Here is a 24,802-nt window from a genome sequence, read left to right as displayed (position 1 = left end):
TAAATATACACGATGTGCATGTGCAGTGATTAGATTTTACGGAACAAAATAAGAAAAATACTCTTAAATATAGGACAATGATTTGATTGGATACATGCTTACAGAATACAGCCAGGTTTTCAATGGAAAATGAAAGCATCTCATGTAAAGATGCAGTTTGTAGCTTGGACCCCTACTGGTCTAAACTGTCATTAGGAATACATAGTTTTCCATAAATTAGCTTTTGTTTTGGATTTCCTGCTGTGTTCATATACATGTTGACGGAGTGTGTGAGGCAATATTTTGGCATTCTAATCCATTATTATTTGATATTAGCTTTCAAGTCTAATATTATCCGAACAGTCTACATCTTGCTGGCCCAAACATGGTCATTCTACTGATTTATTTTTGTTTTATTTTTTCTAAATACGGTCATTTTAAAATCCATAATTTTTTGGAAAGCTTTCATATTAATACGTACTCAAGCTGTCATTAAGAAGAAGGGAATTATTCCAACTACAGGATATTTTGATATTCAAAAGCACTAATAACACTTGGGGTAGCAAGTTTCTCTGAGTGTTACAAGATCGCATACTGAAATCATAGGTTTTATGTAAACTAACAGTTTTTGAGGGAGAGGGGGAAGGAGACAAGGAGTGGCTGCCGGTATTTTATATATCCACGCTGTGTATTTTTCCTTTCTACTCTTTTTTTGGCATTATGTCATTAATGGGAAGGGAGAATCACTTTGGCTATCGAAATGTCTTGATGAGACTGTGATTTAGTTATGTAGATTTGCCAGGACAGGTATGTAGATTAAGTCAGAACTTCGAAAACAGGCTGTTTTCCTATGTGTCATTAGTTTTCTCTCATGTCCAGGCTCTGTTCTCTGAAAGAAGCATTCACTGTCCAATCTCATGGAAAGAACACAGCGTTCACCATTATGATTAGCTGTCCAAAGGGGCCGGTCATTATCCATCAACTTTGAGGTAACGGTTGTCAACATTAAGGAATATGGCAAGAGGACCTATGTCAAGAACATTCGAAATACACAATGAAATCATTTATATGATTTATGGACTATTCCCCACATGCCAATATACTGACTTTGCTGTTATCACGAAATGTATGTAACAGAAGATGCATTAGTGACAGTTATTAGCAGCTTTGAAACCATTGAAATCCCATGGATCTGCTCATTATTCAAAAGCCTGTTGTACTGACTCAATTTTCATCTGGATTTCTTTCTTGCATAATAGCTTTAAGAGCTAGCTCCTCCTTTCATGCAACAAATGTGTACGTATGTTAATAATCTACTTAAACATAAAACTTTCTTTGGCTTGCTCTGGCTTTTTTAAAAAAAGATTTATTTATTTGAGAGAGAGAGTGAGAGAGAGAGAGAAGGGGGAGGGGCAGAGAGAATTTCAAGGAGACTCCCTGCTGAGCGTGGAGCCCTACATGGGGCTCAATCCTACAACCCTGAAATCATGACCTGAGCAGAAACCAACTCAACGGACTGAGCCACCCAAGTGTCCTGGCTTGTTCTGACTTTTTAAAAAAGTAGTAGAATAGATCTGAAAATTACATTTCTTTGAAATTGTAAGACACTTTAGTCTTCATTATTAAAAGATCCAACTATCAGGGACGTGGAGATTTCTAGAGGAAAACTGGTGTGTCAAAATATGGCAAAACCCACAGTTTGTTCCACGGATGAGCGAAGCCATATGAAAACTGTCTTTCTCTGCTTGACTTCTTTCACTTGGCATAATCCCCTCCAGTTCCATCCATGCCAATGCAAATGGTGGGTAATCATCCTTTCTGATGGCTGGAGTAATATTCCATTGTATATATGGACCACATCTTCTTTATCCATTCGTCTGTTGAAGGGGATCTTGTCTCCTTCCACAGTTTGGCTACTGGGGACACTGCTGCTATGAGCACTGGGTGTTATATGCCAACTAATGAATCGTTGAACACTACATCAAAAACTAAGGATGTATTATATGTTGGCTAATTGAACATAATAAAAAAAAATAAATATAAAAAGTATGGCAAAATCCAGAAAAACATCCCCTTCAAAATTGTCCACTTCTTTAAGAGGTTATTTGAGAGGGAAAACGTGATCTGGGAATGTGTGCATGTGCGCACGTGAGTGCACGGTTCTCAGGTGGCAACTTTAAACAGAATCAACGACCCTTCAGGAATCTAGGTACAACTAGCTCGTGCAGTTTGTTGTTTACCATCTGTTCATAGACAAAAACGGAGTCACTGTCTCCCTTATCAAGCTCTGTTGCATGGACGCCACTTCACCACTTCCGGTTTCTAGTGCATGATGGTAACTTTGACAGATCTTATCAGTCTTCCTTGACCCGCCCACGTCATCACGCAGGTGGGAACAGATCCTCGGAAGCCAGTTTTCCAGCTGCTCCCCATTAATCTGGGCTGACTTGGAGAGCAGGTTTCCTTAGTCATGAACTTAACTATTATTAATGGATATTTATGAAGCGTTTGCGGACATTTATTTCAAAGCAAAATACAAAGGAAGTTGTCATCTCTGATCCCCAGGGTACCTGCTCACACCGCCAACCTGCTTTTGTATTTGGTGGTCTCACGCTCCTCTCCTAGAAATAAGTGGCCCACTTTCCCACTTTAAACATGCATTGCTTCTATGTGATTCTTTTCTAAGATCATAAAGAATTTCTCTGTAGTAGTAAAAAGCATCTAAAAATATCTTGACTCTAAAAATAGAAAATAATGGTAAAATTTGTGACTATTTGAAATGATTGAAATAATATGGTTAGGTTTTATGTACTCACATGGGCTCACTAACTACATCATGCAGTTCCGTTGATAAACTACAAATGTGGTCAATGAAAAGATTAAGGATCTAGAATGAATTAAAAGGCCCAAAGAAAGAAACCGACAGCATCTTCAGTCTCCTCTGTAATGATTCCTGTACATGTTTTTTTTTTTTAAATGTGCGTATCACCTTTATGATTTAATTGTGAACCACCTATGCCTTTTTATTTTATTTTTTTAAATTTTAAAATTTTTTTAAAGATTTTATTTATTTATTTGAAAGAGAGACAGCCAGTGAGAGAGGGAACACAAGCACGGGGAGTGGGAGAGGAACAAGCAGGCTCTCAGCGGAGCAGGGAGCCTGATGCGGGGCTTGATCCCAGGACCCTGGGATCATGCCCTGAGCCAAAGGCAGACGCCTCACGACTGAGCCACCCAGGCGCCCCAATGCCTTTTTATTTTATAACTAAATATATTTTTACATTTATACGTTTATTTTTTCCCATGAGATGACTAGCTTAAAAGTTTAAATGCATTTTAAAAGAAAATTTTATAGCATTACCTTAAAGGAAAAATCAACATTTACTGATACAAACAGAAGGCAACAGTAAGAATAAATGGAGTAAACCATAAGTAACATTATTAAAACCTGTGTAGAAATGATAGCCAGCAGAAGTTTTCTTTATTTGTGAAAGAGACGGGTCATGACACGCAAACATCTACTGAGACCTTCGTCGTGACATACTCAGATACGATGGGGTAATTCCTCATTTTGTCCTTCAGACATGTACCACCTTTAAATTCTGAAATCCTTATGAGAAACAGTGCCCAATAATATCGTGGGGAAAAGTCCCAGGTTCAACATAAAAAGACCTGGATTATGGCCCCTGTTTAAATATATATGGGACAAGCCACTGATACTCTGGGCCTAACACTTTTCTTCCTAAAATGCGTGGATAATAATATTTGATTCACTAGATTGTTATAAAGAACAATAGCAGCTAAAACTGAGCACTTCCATTTTATCAGGTACACTAATTATTTTATCAAAGATATCCAAGAGCTGTATTATTACTAATCCTGTCTACACTGCTGAGGAAACTCTAGTTTATGCAGGGTAAGTACCCTGCCCAAGATTACATAGCTAGTAAGTGACAGAGGTGGGATACAAAACTCAAATCTTACTGTTTTGAAGGTCTGTACTTATAAACAGTGTTCTAAAAATATGTTGGAATATGATACGCAAATTTGACATTATATTTTTCCATATAAGATCGTGAGATCACCGTGGTAAAGACTATGTCTTCCCTTTGTGAATTCAGTGCTTAGGAGGGAAATTCAGTAATTGCTAAACTTAATGGAATTAAATTGTGATATTGGTCATAATTACAAGGAAATGCCTATGAAAAAACAAATTAAAATATGCAAGATGCAAAACTACTTGCATCGTTTTTTCTCAGAATGAAGCCCCTTGGGGTACCTGGGTGGTTCAGTTGGTTAAGGGACAGACTTTTGGTTTTGGCTCAGGTCATGATTTTATGGGTCCTGGGATTGAGCCTGGCCTGGGGCTCTGCGCTCAGCGGGGAGTCTGCTTGAAGGTTTTCTCTCTTTGCCCCTCCCCCTGTTGGTGTGTGGGGGCATGCTCGCGCTCTCTCTCTCTCTCTCTCTCTCTCTCTCTCAAATTATTTATTTGAGAGTGAGCAAGCGAGAGAGAATGAGCAGTGGGGAGGGGCAGAGGCAGAGGAGCCTGATGTGGGGCTCGATTCCAGAATCCTGGGATCACGACCTGAGCAGAAGGCAGACACTTCACCGACTGAGCCACCCAGGTGCCCCAATAATAAATCTTTTTTTAAAAAAGAATGAAGGGCCCCATATTCTAGAATCACATGCGGTGATCTTCAAGGTAGCCTTGGATGTCCTTCTACAGCTCTGGGAAATGTTCGGTAACACGTGGAAGACTTTCTCTTCTCTAGGGGCACAAGAAGGCCTACGAAAAGTGATAAAGGGGACAGAAAGCTCACTAGTAAGGCAGAAAGGGCAAGATCAGTGTGTGGGTCAAGTATTAGGGAGAAAGGACAATTCCAGGCTGGAGCCAGCCCACGTCATGGCAGCCCTGCCGATGAAGACCGCCACCAGGAGAGGAGCTTTAGTTCTGTCTCTGGAAACCTGAGTAGGTCACCAGTGAGAATATTCAACAGGTAAAGGAAAGACTGGAAGTTCTCATCTTTAAAAACACTGAATACTATCTCAAAAGCCATCTTGGTATTATACAGAAGTGGGTCTAGATAAACTGTTTTTTGATTCCGTTTGATATGTGCTTAAAATGCATAATGGAAGTGTCTTAAAGTAATGCCTTTTAGGTCCAACTCAATAAAGGAAATTGGACATGCTGAGCTCTTTGGTTATCAAATGAGCAATGTGATTTTCATTTCCCAGCAACGTTTGAAATACAAGAAGCATATGTTTCTTAAATTTCTTCAGAACAGATTAATAGAGTACTCAGGAATGTTTATTAAGAACTCAGAAACCATTTCTTTTCACAGTTTTAAAACGACCTTCTGGGCATACTTGATAAGCAAAACTCAGAGTATATATGTTTATTATCTACAATCAAGGGAAAGGAACAATTAGAAAGACCATAAATCAGAACAGACCATAAATTTTTGTGACAATTTGAAATCCATTTGCCCCAGCTTTCCAAAGTAACACTTCTTTCCCTTTCTAGGTGTTAACTACAAGACAGGATCCTAGCTATACTAACTCATCAAAGAAAACAAATGAATATCATTACTTTTTTTCCCCCTCAGACACATTGAGATTTTATCTTTATTAGATCATAATATATTGGTTTTAGCATTCCTGAGAATTGATTTTTTGGGGCCACGTTTAGGTTTATGTGGTCACACATATAATTTGTCCTAACGTCATCATTTGTCCAAACACATAATCCTACTTATTATTCAGGCTTTAGCAGGAAAACCTTTCTCTAATGCTCAAACTCAGTAAGTTCTGCTTTTTATGCAGTCTCTAGTCTCCTACATTTCTCTTTTTCAAATAGCCCTCAGGATGACAATTAAATGCTCATTGTTTGCATGCCCTGCGATATAATCTCTAAGAGAGCAAGGGCTCTGTTATCTTGTTCGCGGCTGTATCTGTCACGTTGTCTCAATAAATGAATATTGAATGAATGAATGATGGATGGACGAATGGACGGTCACTTCCTTCTCTGGCATGACATTACAAAGCACCACCAAAGGAACCGTGGAACCTTAATTTTAAGGAAGAAAGACGAAGTGTGAGGAGTCGGTAGACATTCCAAGGGTGTGCAGAAACAATAAATTAAAAGAGTGGATACATATTTGAGTTTTATTTTACCTGTTATACTATGGGATGAGACCTTCATTTGAATATAGATTCAATAGAACTTAAAGGTTTTATGATGAATTTCTTCCTAACACACCTAGCCATCTATCACATCTGTAAAAAATCGTATATATGCCAGTTACTCTTCCTTTCACTCCTCTGGATATAGCTGTTTCTCTCCGAACACACCGCTTTCAGTACCACTAATGTAAAAGCAAATGGCATATGCAACACCAATTAAATATTTATGCAACGTAGCACTGAAATGGTAAATATTGTATTATGCTTTCCACTTGTCATTAGGCAGGAGATGTTGCTACATTCCACAAAAATGATAGCCTCAAACAGAGAAAACAGCACCGTATTTCACAGAGAAGATATTTACGTCTGGCAGAAACTGGAGTTTAGCTGGCTTTAAAGGTATTTCTTATTGTTGTTGTCCTTGGGTGTTTTTCAAGTCAGGGAGATCTTTATATTTGAATGGTAAAAACAGTCTGTGTAAACAGAGTATTTCTCATATATTATTTACTTCAGCTGACCTCCTATCAAGCTAGGAGTAAAAGAAATTATTTTGGGGGAGGAGAGGAGGAACTTATTTCCGACATTTGTATTAATTTCTTGAAAGTGGTGGTGATTTCTCTTTTATGTACAGTAATAAACAATATGAGAATAAACTCAAAAGTGAACAATTGTATGTTGTACTAATGAAAGGCAACAAAAAATTATAATGTCCAAAAGTTGAGTGTGCAGTATACAACCTTTTTCTCACTTTAGGTTCAATTCAGAAGTCACTGATGTAATTATACGGGTTTGACTATAAAGGAACTGAATTCTTAGTGACCTCTCAACCTTTGCTAGGTTTCTTTGTGATATGTCAGATATAGAAAACTAATATTTGCTATAAACTTCTATAGTTCATATTGAAAGTCAGAATAGAGTGCAAATATGACAAAAGAGCTAAACTTTTCTATGGATGCTGGAGGGATATATACACACACTCATATATACACATACACCTATACACACACACCTATACACACACACACATACACACATATATACACATACGCACATATACACACATACATATATACACATATGCACATATACGCACATACATATATGCACACACATATACACACACATATACACACACATACATATATGCATACACACACATATACATACATATACGCACACATATATACACACATACATATATACACATACACACATATACACACATACATATATGCATACACACATATATACATACACACATATACACACACATATATGCATATACACACATACATATATGCACACATATATACACACATACATATATACACATACACACACATACACACATATATATGAAAGCACAATTTCACTCATACAAAGTGCTGTCCTCAATAAGAAAAAAATACAACTATCTAGAATGGGTTCTTTTTTCAATTTACAGACTCACCGCAGAGTGCTGTGGTAGCATGCTTTATCATATTACTATTTTCCTCCTCTTCTAGAGGTAAACTGTTCCATTCTAATCCTGCATTTACCACTGAATCAGGCTTAAATATGTCCTTAATTTCATGTGGCCAAGGATAAAATAAAATATTGATATGTTGATTTAAAATTTCTAGTTTATAAGTTTCAATCCTCTAAAACACAGGCAATGTATTTTTTTCTTCAGTGTGATGAAATCACATTAGTATTATTAAAAAGCCAGCATCCCATCTCAGGCAAAATGCATTTTCTGAATGTAATGCAACCAGGAGTTAAGGGAAGAAGCCGTAGTGAAAAATGGTACGTAATTCATTGCTTGGCTGTGTTCTATCACCTAATAAAACAGCACTTTTACTACAAAGACATGTCCAAAAAGAAAAAGGATGTCACAACACATTTTATTTTGCCATATATATTTAAATGGATGATTTTTCATGAAGCATAAAAGGCTGGCGTGCTTCCCCTCTGACCCTGAGTTGCGTATATGTAGCTAGTACCGTAATCAAGTTCAAGGTACACGGAGAGGTAAAAATGTTCATAAAATGCAAATCAACACAGAAGTAGGACAGATAACTGCCACGGAATCATAACCGCAATGAACCTAAATTCGACAGGTTATGTTTTGCTAGATCTAGGGAATGCTTATGTTGTTAAACAGCCTTTTTAGCAGACATGTGACAACATCTATTTTAGGACTCGGTTGGTAGCAGCTGCTCAAAGGAAATAAATAACGACACATGTATTTTTTAACCGAAAAGGAATATCGAAAATGCAAGCAGCTCTTTGCTTAGCAGCGTATGTCAGGAGTCCAGGAGAAAAACAATGCTGAGTTATTTCTTGCTATTAGGAAATGAGCTGACAAACCAGTCCCTTAAAAGTTAAGATATTTGCGGCGGGGGGTGGGGGGTGCACTATGGAGGGTTCGGAGGGAAATGGGACGCAACTGTTAATAGAACAGGGTACCCTTTTCGGAGGTGATGGAAATGTTCTAAAATTGAGTGTGGTGATAGTTGCAAATTGTGCCAATGGCGAACCAGACCCTTTCAATGGGTAAACTGTATGGTGTGTGAATTATACCTCGACAAAGCTGTTATATTAAAAACAAAACAAAACCCTGTCGTCCAATGAATTATTCTTTGGGATAAAGGGCCAAAAACTGAGAAAATACGTCAGCAAAATATAATTTGATAAGATTTTTTTTTTCTCTCGTTTTCCTGAAATTTAAAGAACATGTGCAAATACTTTTGGTGCTACTCTACATGGGAAATTATTCGAATTTTCAGACTCTGCCTAAAAGTATATGGAAATGTTAGTGAGGATTTTAAATGTCCCTCATGGTGTCATTGGAAGTTTCAATTGATTTTGTTGCAGTTTTAAATGGTGTTAACGTAATTATTCAACATTTATTTTGACTTAATAATGTTTCAATAATGTTTATGATTTATGGTAAGATTTCTGGGCATTTTCTGTGGGTGCAACATCAAAATTTCAGGTTAGCTCCCCACCAGGCAAAAGAGCATTCTGTGAGTAAGGAATAATGAAGGTTCCTACTCGTTCCATAACTGTGCACAGAAGCAAAAGTAACCAACAGACCATTCCTTTTTTATCCATTCTTTGGTGAACAACAGCTGGATATCTGCCCATCTTTTAATTTTCTAACTTTAGAACAGAAAAAAAGGAGAATGAATAAATTCAGGCTCAGAAAAAGTAGCACAGGTATTCTTTTGATAGGGCTGTATCACTAAGTATCATCATTGAGCTTCACCTCTGTGTTCAGTAGAATTTTCATTGTGTAAAGATACCAACTTAAAGATTAATGCATTAAAGGAGGATTTTAATTGGAGTTCAGTTATCTAAAGAAAATCATACTGTGACTCTGCTGAAAAGAAGCTGGCCACATGTACATGCTTGGAACATTCGATTTTTGAAATTGGGCTATGATCAGTCTTGGCACATCTATTCTATTATGTATCAGCTATAGCTTCTCAATTCTGCTCACTCCTCTATCCTGACAGGGCTTCACGATCTCCCACCTAGACTAGTTTTCTAACGGCTGGTCTATACTTGCGCTGTCAAAATGGTAGCCACTAGCCACATGTGGCTGCTGGAGTGTCAATTAACAATAAAATTTAGACTCCAGTTCTTTAGTTCACTAGCCATATTTCAAGTGCTCAAAAGTCACATGTGTCTAGTGACTACTGAATTGAACAGGGCAGAAAGAGAACGTTCCCATCATCAAATATAACAGTTGACAGTGCTGGCCTATGGCCTTGCTACTTAAAGTGTGGTCTAGGGGCCACAGCAACATCACCTGGGAGTCTGTTTGAAATACACACCCTTTGGGGCTCCTGGGTGGCTTAGCCGGTTAAGTGTTTGATTCTTGATTTTGGCTCAGGGCATGATCTCAGGGTTGTGAGATCGAGCCCCACGTCAGGGTCCACTCTGGGCATGGACCCTGCTTAGGATTCTCTCCCTTTCCTGCTCCCCTACTTAAAAAAAATACGTACTCTTTGTTCTGCTGAGTCACGATATGCATTTTAACAAGATCCCCAGGTGACTCCTAGGCACACTGAAGTTTACGAAGCACAAGTCTGTCTTCAATTACATGTTCTGGAATTCCACTAAAGTAATCTTATATAAAGAACGACAGCAACAGAAATGATTATTTTTCATTGCTATGCTTTAATATCTTCAATTTCTTCCCATTTTCAGTTCTTTACCTCAGGGGAGCTGGTATAGTAGAGTGGGGTCCTTGACACTTTCCAGTCCAGCTTCCATCATTGGCTGTGTGACTCCGGGCGAGGGGCCCCCTAAGTGATAGATTCTTCTTGTTAAATGGATGATAGCATCTTCTTATTAAATTCATGGCGGTGTTGTGAAAATTAAGTAAGGCAATTCATATGCAGCCTCGAACACCGAGTCTGGCCCTCTGTGAGTGCTCCATGCCACCACAGACACTTCACATTGCTTCCTTTCCCTGCTTCAGATCATCTGTCTTCGAGGTGATCTCCCACTAACCATTTTGTCATCCAACCTAGTGAACCGAACTCTTCTTCATTTTTCAGGCATCACCTGCCAGATCAAGTCTTTCCCCAACATCTTCAGCTAGAGATCAGTATTTTCCCTTCCTTTCTCATCTAGTTTTTGTTCATAAGGCTTGAGCTGCTACGTAAGGACGTCCTCTTAAAAGTGTGTTTGCACATGTCACTTGACCATGAGCTTCTGGAAGAAAGCTAATTTGAACCTCTAACATCTATCAGAGTGCCCAAATGACCTAAAACTAATTGTTGAAAAACCATAAAAGTACCAGAAGAAAATTTAATTGAATTAAAAAAAATACTCTTTAGAGTGAATAAAGACTTTATAAGGCATGACATGACAATCAGAAATTACAGAGAGGGGCGCCCGGGTGGTTCAGTCAGTTAAGCGTCCTACTCTCCATTTCGGCTAAGGTCATGATCCTGGGGAAGTGAGACTGAGCCCCATGTCGGGCTCTGTGTGAAGATAGAACCTGCTTGAGATTCTCTTTCTCCCTCTGCCCCTCCCCCCCTCATTTTGTGCGTTCACGTGCTCTCTCTCTCAAAAAAAGAAGAAATTATAGGGAAAAACTGATAAATTTGATTACCTAAAAAATTCTATATGGTATTTGGCAAAACAGTTATGAGCAAAATTAATGAAAAATTGGAAAATATATAGCACATATGACAAATGACTCATACCCTAAATAAACACTTACAAATCAAAGAAAAAAGAGGAGAAAAGCCCCAATAGAAAAATGGGAGGAAACTAGCCCATTCATACACACACACACACACACACACACACACAGGAATAGAAATAGTCAATACATCTATGAAAAGATATTCAGTAATAAATGAAAACAACAATAAAATGTTTTAGCCTGAGATCCGCAAGGGTCTAGAATAGTGATAATAAGTAGTGTTGGTTGTTGTGTGAACAGGGTAATTAGGCCATGGTTTTGCAAAATGTAAAACATCCCCACCATTTTGGTACACCCTTTCAAAGAATTTATTCTGATAAAAAAATTTGATCAACTGGGGGTGCCTGGGGGCTCAGTCAGTTGAGGTCTGATTCTTAATGTCAGCTAAGGTCATGGTCTCAGGATTGTGAGATCAGCCACTTGTGGGGCTCTGTGCTCAGTGAGGAGTCTGCTTGGGATTCTCTCTCTCTCTCTGCCCCTCCCCCCACTTGCGTGCGAACTCGCTCTCTCTCTAAAATAAATAAATAAATCTTTAAAAAAAATTTGATCAACTGAACACACACACACAAGAAAACAGCCACTGCACTTTTGGGAATTGGTTAAACATAGCCACTAAATAAAATCATACACACACGATGTTTAATAAGTGACAAATGAGAAAGCCTGGTACCAAATGCATTAAAAATATGGAGCTCCATATGCACGGACAAATATCTGGAAGGGTATACACCAAGAAGTTAACAAGTGGTGACCTACGCAAAAAGTCCACAGCGACCTATGGGAATGTATGTTCGCTTTCTTTTTCACTCTTTCCTTATTCTCTGAAATTTTGATACAAACAGGAAAAAAACAACAACAACAATAAAGTCTGTTCTCATCCCCCACTACCTCCCTTTCAGAAGTTATTCCCCTTGACTCTGCTGAAATAACTTTATCTTAGAGAAGAGGCATGCTAATATTACATTCTCCTAACTTCTCACGACCTTACTGGAAGGTGACAGAAAAATTCCTGGGATAGAAGTACTCCCTCAAGCTTTTTATTTTCTTCCTTTCTTAAGGCTTTGACTTTATATTGACAGCCAATACGAGAAAAGAGACCTCTAAGGGAATGGGAGAAAAAATGTAAGGATGGCTGCACTTTTGTTAAAGGTTGTGAGGTCAACCTGATGAGGACATCAGTCTCCCCATTGATTCTGGGGTTTATCAGACTGATCTAAGCTGGACAGGCAAGGGTCCCTTGTCTCCATCTCTGCTGTACACTACACTCAATAGAAAAGGACAACCTTCCCTGACGAGGAGTGCCCTGTTCCTGTTTTCAAGGGCAAAGCAGTATGTTCAGCCTGAAAAGATGTGTCGTGTTGATGAACTAAACCTTTCGCTGATTTAAACCACAACAACAAAATCATTGTATTAGTGTGTTAGTCATTTAAGTACAGGAAGACCAGTGAAAATGGTAAGTATATTTGGGCTTAATTAAAGCAATGGGAGTATGAGATAATTCTTTGACAATAAAAGTAATTTTTGCCAGAGAACAGTTGGTTTGCATTGCCTTAAGTTTCAGCACAAGAACCAGATCATAACAAATGTTGGACAAATATCTGTTGAACTGAGTGTATTAACGATGCAATTTGTATATTTCCATGTGGGGCAGGATGAAATCAGAGGGACAAGTTGATGACAGTGGTATAAAGTAAGGAATAGTGGAATAAAAGATGATGCTACCTATGAAACAGGAAAGCAGGCCATGTTTCCTGCTAGCACCCACTGCGAATAAAACTACACGGTATCAGAACTGATATTCCAAATATTGCATGGCTGGTATGGCGATCAGAAAGGACGCCGAGCACCAAAGCAACAACACAGACACTGACCTCCAGCCCCGCGTAGTGGTTCTCGATCTGTCTGGCATGTACCATGCTAAAAAAAAAATCCCCTACAAATCCCCTACAAATACATATGCTTCATTTATTACACCCCATTTATGCCTGGTGCATTGCAGAACCTTTTAAAATTCTTTAGCAGCACAATGCTGACAGATACAGATAATTTATACCACTAACGAGGAGAGATTCTCTTCTCGGCTAGGTATTCTCTAGCTGAATACTAGGAATCTGTCTCTGCATACTGATTATTTGTTGTGATATTCCTCATTTACCTCTGGGGTTATGAAAGAGCATAGTGTTAGTTCATGAGCGTGGGATCTTGGCCAGGCGACAACCCTTGGGGTACCTGGCTGGAGCATTTTTACGAGGACGGAGTTCACTCAGATTGAAAAACAACAAGAAGTTCTCACCTCTGACGGACAGCGGCTCTACGTGGCGGGGATAATGAGGCTGTCTCCAGGTTCAGTGGGAAAGCGTGGCCTGATTCATTAGTGATGTCTGCCACAGCCAAAGGATCGGAAGTAACAGTACACGCCATGCCCCAGAGATGCCATCTCTGATTCAGTTACCTCTAAAATTCCTTCATGCTCTACAATTCTCTATTTCTCTTAAGTGTTGTGACTCAAAATGGTTGTCTCACTTTCCAAAATACAGCATTTATAAGGAGTATGGTAGTGAATGACGGAACCGGGTTCACGGTGAAAGCCTCATACTATTCTACATATGGCTCTGTAACACTCGTATTCGGTTCTAGAATCTCACGGGCATCACAAATTGCGTTGTAAACTTGAGGACGCATCACGGGCCGGGCTCTTGTTGGGTAAACCATATCGCTTGTGATGAATCTCGGTGGACACCACTAGCATTTCGACATGGTATGCCTTTTCCACACTCACCAGCAGAGCAAAGTCTGATGTGGCCGTTTCCGGCATTTCCAAGAGCCATTTCCAATAGCCCAAATGTTCATACGTGACATGAGACAGTTAAAGAAAAGCACTATTTACAACTTCTATTAGCAGCTCCCATCATTTGGGTTACTATGAAATGAAAACCGTGATCAATATGACATCAGAAAAGATGAAAAATCCACATATGTGAGTGAGTATGTAAGCCATTCATTGTCTCATGGACGCACAGTTCTCTGGAGAGTGCTGCTGAGTGCAAGATGATGGTCCTGAGTTAGATAGCTGAGGTAGCTGAAAGAGGTGTAATACAGTACAAGTAGCAGACAGCTCCCTATTGAATACGCATCGAAGGGGACCCCTGCGTAGTGTCTCTTCCTGCAAGTGCAAGAATGACTGTGTACATGAGACGTCACAGACCGATCCATGTTTCAAGAGGGATACGCCAAACACAAGCTCACGCTCTCGTCTGCGGCCAAGAATAGACCTCGTTCTTTGTGCAAATACAGCTTTTCTATTTATCCACATTTGCCCGAAGATTACCTGAGATGCTCTGTGGACTGATAAGGTATTAACTAATCCCCCCTCCAGAAAATAAACCTCGTAATATACTTCTCGGCCACATAAATGCGTAAAAGCAACACGACCACAATATAACATGCTGACGTACACAGTAATTGTCCAACTGTGTTCTTACCTATAAAATATGATAGGAGTACTGCCAGGAGCACGGAGACCCCTACAGCGCACAGGGCAGTGCATTTCCAGCTACAATACTTTGACGACTTCTTGAACTTAAAAGCACTTCTTGATAGGGTGTTTCTAGGCAGTGGCCGAGTAGGCGGTGAATAGACAGAGCCAGATGCCATCGTGTATCCTGGGGTTGCAGTGCTGAACAGCGGCGTTGTCCCTGTTCCTGTTTTGAATAGGAAATGCCTGCAGAACAAGAGAATATCATCAGAAGATACATACATGCTAACGTGTGGGAGACAGACAACGCTATGCATTAGTTCTTCCCTCTGTCTTCTGTCTCTCTCTCTAATTACCTCATGTAATTAAAAAAATTAACAATTATGGAAATATCTTAACTAACTCATAATGGTGACTCTGACGACAGAAGTTGACTTGTAAGTATACAGAAGTATTGATGCACACTGATTATTCCATCCCTTCAAGTAGATATCTTGAGATGCTATAAAGGTTTGCTAATCATACCATTTCCTGCACAGAACCATTCTGGAACTTCCTCGTAGGAACTGCATTAAGAACATATTCTCATTCCACTTACGACAAATCACGTTACTTTACAGCTACAGGTGTATTTACTGCTATGTGAGACCACGTACTCGGATAAACCCGAGTATGCACGATCACGGTGATGTTCCGCAGACTGATGTATTTTCTGGAAGTCCACGGAAACATCCTAACCCCAGCCTGCTCTCCCACTAACAAGCACTATCAAGCTTGGCCACAGGCAGCTGGTCAGGTCTCGAGGGATGCAAACTAATTTTATTTTTAGCTGATGTCAAACATAAGCGGCGAAGGGGGAGAAAGAGGACGGAATCACAGAACACTTCTATAACCAACCGAAATAAATGAAGGGGTCGGTGAAGCAGGTTTAGATCCGATACAGAACAGTCTCTAACACCTGAGCCGGCTGGCCGTGGAGGAAAGTGCCTCCACAAGTTGTACATTCTTCTTATTCTGAAAATGTGTGAGCAGACATGAAATGATCCCATGACCAGGGTGCTGTAGAAGAAATTCTTCAGGAAAAATTGCTAATTTAAGATTCCCATTAACAATCAAAGTCCCCAAATTAAAGAAAAAAGCAACATGTTTTTCATGGTTTATATTTCATATTATACCAGTAAGTTGCTGTGTATTGACTTTGTGTCCTAACATGTATTATCATTTTCCCTAATAACATGTCTGGTGAAGTCAACAGACTGTGTTCTCTCTCACATATTCAGGAGGTTATGGGTATTCTGGAATATTCCACTATGGTACGATACAGGTTTTGTGAAAGATGACTATAGATGGTACACAGCTGAATATTTTCAATTTTACTCTGATGTACTTATTTTAATGTATCAGAGAATAAATTGAATATATCAAATAACTTAGGGGTTTTCAAAGGACAGAACTTGGAAGCTAGACTGCTGAGGTTCAAATCCAGATTCACTGCTTACTAGGTATATGTCCTTGGGCAAGTTACTTCATCTCTTTGTGTTTTGGTTTCTTAATCTGTAAAATGGGGACAATAATAACCTCTACCCTTTGGGGGTTCCTATGAGGCTCAAAGGAGTTAATACTTACTTTAAAGTGCTTGGACTATAGTAAGCACAACGGAAGTGCTGGATAAATGAAAGAGGACTCAAACTCATGATTTTATGTACATTACTGCTTATGTATATTATCCCGAGGGCTAATCAGGTTCTTAGGTCACAAAGAATCCATTTCCAGAAAATTACTAAGTGACTAACCGTGTAGCTGGAGGAGAAATAGGGCAAAAATCATGAAAGTTTGCCTAACACAGGTATAGTGGGAAGAATTCTGGAGCAGAAATCAGATCTGAGTTTAAGTTCCTGGTGGATCATTTCCTAGATACGTGATCCTACGAAGCCCCAGGTTTGTTGTTTTTCTCTGTAAAATGGAGCTAATGATTTGCTTATCTCACAAGGCTGTAAACCAGTTAATGCCTGTAAAAATGCTTTGTCAGGGTGCCTGGGTGGCTAAGTTGGTTGAGCGTCTGCCTTCGGCTCAGGTTATGATCTCAGGGTCCTGGAATCGAGCCCCCACCAGACTCCCTGCTCAGTGGAAAGCTTGCTTCTCCCTCTGCCTGCCGCTCCCCCAGCTTGTGCTTTCTCTGTGTCAAGTAAATAAATAAATAAAATCCTTAAAAAATGCTGTGTCAACCACAAAATTAGAACAGATGCAAATGATAAATTGCTACTTCTATAAATTATACTGGTAACTGTACTGTGAATCCATTTTCCCTCATGGAAGTACTTTGTAAGGCAAATTTTAAAGTTTATAGTCTCAATTAAATGTTACGTTGGAAACAGCATCTTTTGAATCTCCTACCATATTCCTATTCAGCATGGTTATTAAGAATGTGGGTTCTGGAACCAAACTGTCTGGGTTCAAGTCCAAACTTCACCTATAATGAGCTGGATGATGTTTGGTGAATGACTCAAATTTTCTGCATCTTGGTTTTACCATCTGTAAAATGGGAATACGAGTAGCAGCTACTGTGTAGACATTTTTGAGGAGTAAATGAAGTAACACACATGCCGCGTGTCTATTAGTCTCTAACACCAGGTAAGGGCCCAAGAGCATTAGGTGTTTGTCTTTCCAAAGGCACGTATCGGAACCTGTATTCCAAAAAACCAAAAAGGATCATTTGAGGACTTTAAATCCCAATTCAAAATGTAACAGCTTCTAAAACCGATGTTTGCAAAACGAATTCCCAGGTTTACAAACTTGATATTGGCAGTTTTACACATGGGCAGGGACTCTGGATGAGAAGATGGATTATACCAGACCAAGCAGGAACCTGATCATTCAGATGAGCTGCAAGCAACCTCTTCTTATAAAGGACCAAACAGTAAACACCTTAGCCTTTTCTGGCCATGCCCGCTCATGAGAGCAGCCACAGAGAACACATAAATGATTGTGTGTGGCTGTATTCAAATAAAACTTGATTCATGTACACTGAAATGTTAATTTCATAGAATTTTCCCATGTCATGAAATACTCTTTTTCTTTCTTCTTTTTTTTTCAGTCACTTAAAGGTGTAAAAACCATTCCTAGCTCACGATCACTACAAAAACAGGTAACAGGCTGGATTTGACCTGTGAGCGGTGGTGGGTCCCCTGATCTGAATTCTTCTTTTTTTTTTTTAAGACTTTATTTATTTGAGACAGAGAGGGAAAGAGAGCAAGAGCACGAGGGGTGCAGAGGGGCAGAGGGAGAGGGAGAAGTAGGTTCCCACTGAGCAGAGAGCCCAACGTGGGGCTCGAACCCAGGACCCTGAGATCCTGACCTGAGCTGAAGGCAGATGCTTAACCGACCGAGCCACCCAGGCGCCCCTGAATTCTTTTTTTAAAGGATTATGCATGAAGAGTGAGCAAGGTGTTCAGCAGCCCAGAGGAACAGACTATTTCCTGGACGCCACTGGAGAGGATTTAACAAGGCAGTCTGAAGCGTGCATACACACGGCTCCTGGAGAAAGCGATAGATAGTTCCATGCACTGGACACTGACTGGTCACTCTCCATCACACCCACACCACCATGCTTGCTTTCTTCAAAGCGCTTCTTACAATCAGTTCTTGTTTATCATCTTGCGTGGGTGGTTAAAATCGGACAATACTCTTTAAAGTGTGTTTTTCCTCCTGAAACTCCTGCCGCCCCCCCTTCAGCTGTCCTTGCTCTACTTCTCTCAATTCCAGCGGCTGCTTCACCGCGTTGCCCCCGGAAGACAGGAGACAAAATGAGAGGCAGACATAGCCCAGGTCTCTAGTTGGTTTACGACAGCCCTGTCTACTGGGGTCCAGCCATCACGGTTGGGAGAAATACGGGGTGAGAAGAAATGGGTTTCCCTCCAGATGAGAAGGAAATCCGCGGGAGGGGAGCTGATCAAACAGAGGCTTCCATGGGGCCCACGGAGAGCCTGGCCAGCATCTCGGGGGGCTGGCATGACCCCACAGAGGGATGAGGCTCTGTCGACCACTCCCACGCCACACGTGAGGGTCCAGAAATAGCAGAGAGCACTACCTGATGAAACTGTGGACAGAAACAGGCAGCATGTGGACAGCAACTAGTATGGCGGCCCACGGCCAAGGGCAGATTCCATTCCCTCGCCTTAGTCTTTGATACCAAGAAGAACCTCCGAGGAAACGCAGACGTAGAGAGGATTCGAGATATAAGCAAAACGTGTGAAAGAAACAGAAATTAAGAGATTAAAGGTTTGTCTTAGATCAGAAAAATTTCTCATTTTATTATCTAGGAGGAGGGAAATGGGGAGCGGTTCGATGAGGGCAGAAGATTCACGGTGTCTCAGACACACAAGCCCGGCCCCTGGCTTGTTGGAGAAGCAGACGCTACAGAGTGTATCAGTAGAGCCTGACAGAAGTAGACACCTGTACCCTAAACCTCAGACAGAGGCCTGAGGAGGCATGGGGATCCCCAAGAGCAAACGGATGCACGGAGCATGTAGGGGTTTTACTTAGAGTCTCCTTGAGATTCTGTGCCTCCATGTGATTTGAAAGAAGCAGAATTACTCCTACAGCTTCACGAGTCGCTTGGAAATGGCAGCGTGTATGGCTGGACCTGAAGAGGCCACGCAGGTAGGAACGAAGGCTGTCTTAGCGGTAACATGGCCATCAACAAGGAAGGAAGAGACAGCACGAAAACTCAGTGGTTTGGTGGAGAAGACTGAACCACAAGGAGCTTCCTGCCAGGCCGCAGTATCGTGTTAAATGGCAGGGGTGGGGCAGGGAGAGACCTAAGTCATCTGTGTAAAGTTTCTAGGCATGAGAGCTTTAAATAACATATAGACAGAAACAGACTGAAAAAGCTGTGTGTCTCACACACTAAGGTGATGAATAAGAATGATATACCCACAGAACTAATCTACTGTTGGTCTTTTCCCATCAGGATGCGAGCTCCATGAAATCTTATTCACCTCTGTATTTTCACGACTTAGAAAGTTCCTGGCACATAGTCGTTGCTCAATAAATATGGTAAAACAAATAAAATGGTGAGCCCTGTGCTGATGGGGAAAGTGATTCTCAGAAATTAAGTACCTCGGCCAAAGACCTATAGCTAATAAACTAATAATAAAAGTTGAAAATCACAGGGGCCAAAATAAAAACCATTTCTGGAAAAGGTGCCATAGCTTTATTCAAAGCAGTCTGGGTCATTTCAAGCAGGTTTCGAACCTGCACCTGCCTGACCCTGAAGATTCTGATCGTAGCCCCGACACTGAAAGCACACATCTACCATGAGCAAAACAACAAGCTAGCACTTGGCTAGACACCTGCCAACCACGAATCAGGCATCTCAATTTCCAAAAGCTGAGAAGTTTCCAACGTGATGTCCATCTGCTTTGGTAACCCTGGCAAACAACTCTTTCACAAGCTAGGCTTGAATTGCTATGAAATTATTATCTTTCTTAAAGCAAAATGCGACTTTGAGATATTGTTGAAAACGAAGATGTAATACTCAAAAATACACTATTCATCAATATTAGTGGAACTGGAGACTAAGTCTTTACTTTGAAAGAGTTTCTAACTTCATACATACATTTAATTATGTTGCTGCAAGAGAAAAAGAATTTAATTGTATTTTTTTGGCCACTGACTTTAAAACTCAGTACACTTCCCCTTCCTCTGTCTAAATGACTATCCATATCAAATCAGTGCCCTGGAGACACTACCTATTACATTTTAAAATCACTGGTCTTTGGGGCCCCTGGATGGCTCAGTTGCTTAAGCATCTGACTGCTGATTTTGGTTCAGGTCATGATCTCAGGGTTGTGAGATCGAGTCCTGTGTCACGCTCTGTGCTGGGTGTGGAGTCTGCTTAAGATTCTCTCCCTTGTTCCCTGTGCCCCTCCCCCTACCCACTCACACACTCTCTCAAAAAATCAAATCAAATCAAATCAAAACACTGATCTTCAATAATTTTAGATGGCTTTCTAGTATGTAAGCCCAGAAAGAAGCTATAAAGATGGTTTAAATGATGTATTTTGAATCTGTTTACAGACAAATGGTGTCATCCGTGTGAGGACGATTGCTTTAGGTAAAACTAGGCCTCCAAGTAGGTATGTTAAAACACACGTGCAAAAACTTCTTGGACAGTAAGTAGACGAGCAGAAAAGGTCTTTGTCAACCTATTTTGTCTAAAGTGGGACAGGTGGTTTCGGATTTGGTAAAAATCTGCTTTTTAGGTTCTGATAAGATGCCTTCTTTCCAAGGTCAACAATGGCTTTTCCATTGCCGCACAGAAAATATAAAACACTGACAAGGGTATGTTGGGACTAACGTATACCTTTGAGCCCAGAACTGTTTTGTGCCCGTCTCAAGGTCCAACACAACGCTTAGTGTATCTGGAGACTCCACCACACTCAAATGAAGAAACAGACCAGTGGGCACTGGAAGTCAGCCGTATGAAAAGTACACCACGAGTTTTCTTACGAGAGAATTATTTTATCATTGAATTCTCCAGAAGGCTCCTATTTCTGTGTGTCATTCCAGGCCCTCCTCATCCTGTGACTCTCGGCCAGGTCATCCAGCCTCGGGAATATGCTTCTCAGGTCTAAAAAAATTCTGCAAAAATTACTATCAAAACCAGATGGTTTTGACCTGGCATCCACATGAGGTTTGGAGAAGAAAGGGAGAAATTTTCTTTACTTCTCAGACCGTGTTTGGGAATGAAAAAAGTGAATCCTGTGAGAATATTCCCCATTGTATTCGGCAATAAAGCAGCAGCGGCAGCGGCAGCTTCTTTTTTTAACACCGAGCACACGGGCGCAGGCTGATTCCGTTCTGATGTTTCTAATGATGCCCTGCGTGACGCCTGCCTCCAGTCCCGCGGCTCTCGGAGCCCCGCTTCCACTCTGGCGATGAACTAGAGAGGCGCACTGGAAGGCAGACTATCAGACACTGAGCGGAGGAAAATCAATTTCAAAGCCCCGAAGACGGCTGGTGCAGAAGGTCACCGAACGCTAACAGTTGCTTTGTGGCTTTGGAGTCTGGAGGGGGATTCTATTTAACAACAACAACAAGCAGACAGGAGCCGGACCCTGCATGGCATTATTCGTCGTGGAGCCGCTCCAACAGCAATGGCAACGATTACTCCGGATTAAGCACAATTCATAACTGCTCCCTTTCCTTCTGAAGTTCAAAGAGCTGTTTCTTTGTTGATCGGCCTTGGGACCAACCTTTTCATTTCAGCTTCTGCCTTCTGTCCTAGCTTCTATTTCTCACCCATCCTGTGATGTAGCTTTCTATGGGTCATGTCACAAATTTGAAATTAGGAGGGACAGGGACTAAATCCCCTCATCTCTCCTGCTGTCCCTATTCAGGCCTTTGGGTCACTATTAGTAACTCTATTCTGTAGGTCTCTCTGAAGGACTCTGGGGTAATTTTCAATTACTCTTCTAGCCTGCCTGTCCTGTGCAGCTGCCCCCCCCCGCCCCAGTATCCACCCTGCCCCAGAGAACCCTGCATTCTTTCCTTTATGGCAGATGGCCGGCCTGCCTTCCCTCCTTCCTTCCCTTCCCTCTCTCCTTCTCTCTCTCCTTCCCTACCTCTCCCTCCCTCCCGCCACCCTTCTTCCTTTCCCTTCCATCTCTTTCCTTCCTCCCTTCCCTTCCCTCCTCTCTTCCCTACTCCCTTCCCTTTTCTTTTCCCTTCTTCCTTCCCTTCCTGTCTGTCTGTCCTTTTTGTGGGGTTGAGAAGTTCTTCTGAGTTCTTACACTCAACTTCCTCTTCTGAACCTATTTGGCAGAGGCAAAGAAGAGGCAAAAGTAGTATTTTCATTTCAAATTTCCTACTTTCATACGAAACGTCATGTTTTAAATACTAGCCCTGCACAGTATGCTGAACTACTTCTATCCATCCGGTCACAATTCCTACCTACTCTTACCTCAGGCCGCTTACAACTGCTTCTTGTCATTTGTTTTGCTTTTTTCCTCCATCTCTCAGCAGGTATGCTTTGTTCCTTAGAGACTCTTCACTTTTGACTGGTTTTGTCTTTCAAAATAATAAGCTACAAAACTTACTATCATAAGATTTTAAATGGCAAAATAATCAGATTTTTAAAGTAAATTTAAACATCCTTTTATATATTATATTATATCATATCATATTATATTATATATCAGCATTATCAATGCTCATTTGAAAAGATCCTGACATCAAGTACAAAATTAAGTTATAATATATAATTATATAATTAAATTGTAAGCTTACAAGAGTCACTAGGAAACAAAAGGGTCCACACTAGTCTTTCATTCAGGAGGTTAATATAATCATGTCATTCCTCTAATATCCAGAGCATGGTTTCATAAGTTGCAAATTACAGGGACCAAAATGAAAAGCATCCTTGGAAAATATATAGCGTTACTCAAAGTGGTTTGAATCATTTCCTCACTGGGACATTAAGAGAGAGAAAATAAGAGTCAAAAAGAAAGTGTGCAACCACTGAATGAAATTTTAATTAGATCAACTTCATAACTGGCTGTCTTCATACAAAAGAGGTTTCCTTTCTTCAATATTTTATACAGCATTAAAAACCTTTTTAGAGATTAGCCAACAGAGCAAATGACTAAAAAGAGTGTCACAGTGTTCAGTGCTGCCCTTATTGCATAGCTGAAACCTTCATTAGCGACATACGAACACCTGGAATACGATTTCTTTTGTGTATAACCTAGTATGTCTTATAGGGAGAAAGACTACTGCCCAGGAGATATGAATGCTTTCTTGCTCTTCTTATATTCTTTTTTTAAAAATTTTTATTATTTTTTTAATTTTAATTTTTTTAATTATATTATGTTAGTCACCGTACAGTACATCCCTGGTTTCTGATGTAAAGTTCGATGATTCATTAGTTGCGTATAACACCCAGTGCTCCATGCAATATGTGCCCGCCTTACTACCCATCACCAGTCTATCCCATTCCCCCACCCCCTCCCCTCTGAAGCCCTCAGTTTGTTTCTCAGAGTCCATAGTCTCTCATGCTTCATTCCCCCTTCTGATTACCCCCCCTTTCTTTATCCCTTTCTTCTCCTACCGATCTTCCTAGTTCTTATGTTCCATAGATGAGAGAAATCATATGATAATTGTCTTTCTCTGCTTGACTTATTTCACTTAGCATTATCTCCTCCAGTGCCGTCCATGTTGTAGCAAATGTTGGGTAATCCTTCTTTCTGATAGCTGAGTAATATTCCATTGTATATATGGACCACAACTTCTTAATCCAGTCATCTGTTGAAGGGCATCTCGGCTCCTTCCACGATTTGGCTATTGTGGACAATGCTGCTATGAACATTGGGGTGCATATGGCCCTTCTCTTCACTATGTCTGTATGTTTGGGGTAAATTGCTCTTCTTATATTCTTGGTTAAACAAAGAGTGTAATCTACTTCAAACTTAATGTGAACTGCTTAAATAAAATATCTTGATGTCCTGCTTTCTACTTACGTTTCTAGGCAAATTAATAAAACTTTTACCTAGAATACAGATTGCTTACTTCAAATTAGATGTTCTCATTTCAAAGACAGTGTGCCAATGAGAAGATTGACTCTATTTGATCACATTTACCACCTTTTCAGAGTCCAAAGTTCTCACTTAAGAGCTGAGGGAATTTTAAGGTATAGGTTCCTTTTCCTTCAGGCAAAATATAACTTTCTGGATTTAAGAGGCGTATTAAAGGTCTCACAAGATTTCCTCAACATCAAACGACTCTTCCAAAATGACATTTTCAGATCTAAAGCAAATGAATCCCGCACGTATGGATTAAATTTACCTGGAAATATATGAAGGCTAAAATTAACTACCGAGTTCGACATAGTTTTAGTCACTTGATGATGCCAAAACAATGGGCGGGTTGCCTAGAATTCATTTTAAGAGAAAATACTTTGC

General features: G+C 40.3%; 1 protein-coding gene across 1 annotated transcript in view; it reads right to left on the bottom strand.

Moving 5' to 3' along the window:
• TENM3 (teneurin transmembrane protein 3) overlaps positions 1 to 24,802 on the bottom strand; it is a 586,425-nt gene that overhangs the window by 139,328 nt on the left and 422,295 nt on the right. Inside the window, exon 5 of the mRNA XM_040643363.1 lies at positions 14,851 to 15,089. Coding sequence (XP_040499297.1) covers positions 14,851 to 15,089 — 239 coding nt within the window. The remainder of the gene's footprint in view (positions 1 to 14,850; positions 15,090 to 24,802) is intronic.

Source organism: Ursus maritimus, unplaced genomic scaffold, assembly GCF_017311325.1.
Source record: "Ursus maritimus isolate PB19 unplaced genomic scaffold, ASM1731132v1 scaffold_28, whole genome shotgun sequence".
NCBI classification, from domain to species: Eukaryota; Metazoa; Chordata; class Mammalia; order Carnivora; family Ursidae; genus Ursus; species Ursus maritimus.
This window is presented reverse-complemented; position numbering and strand designations above follow the sequence as displayed.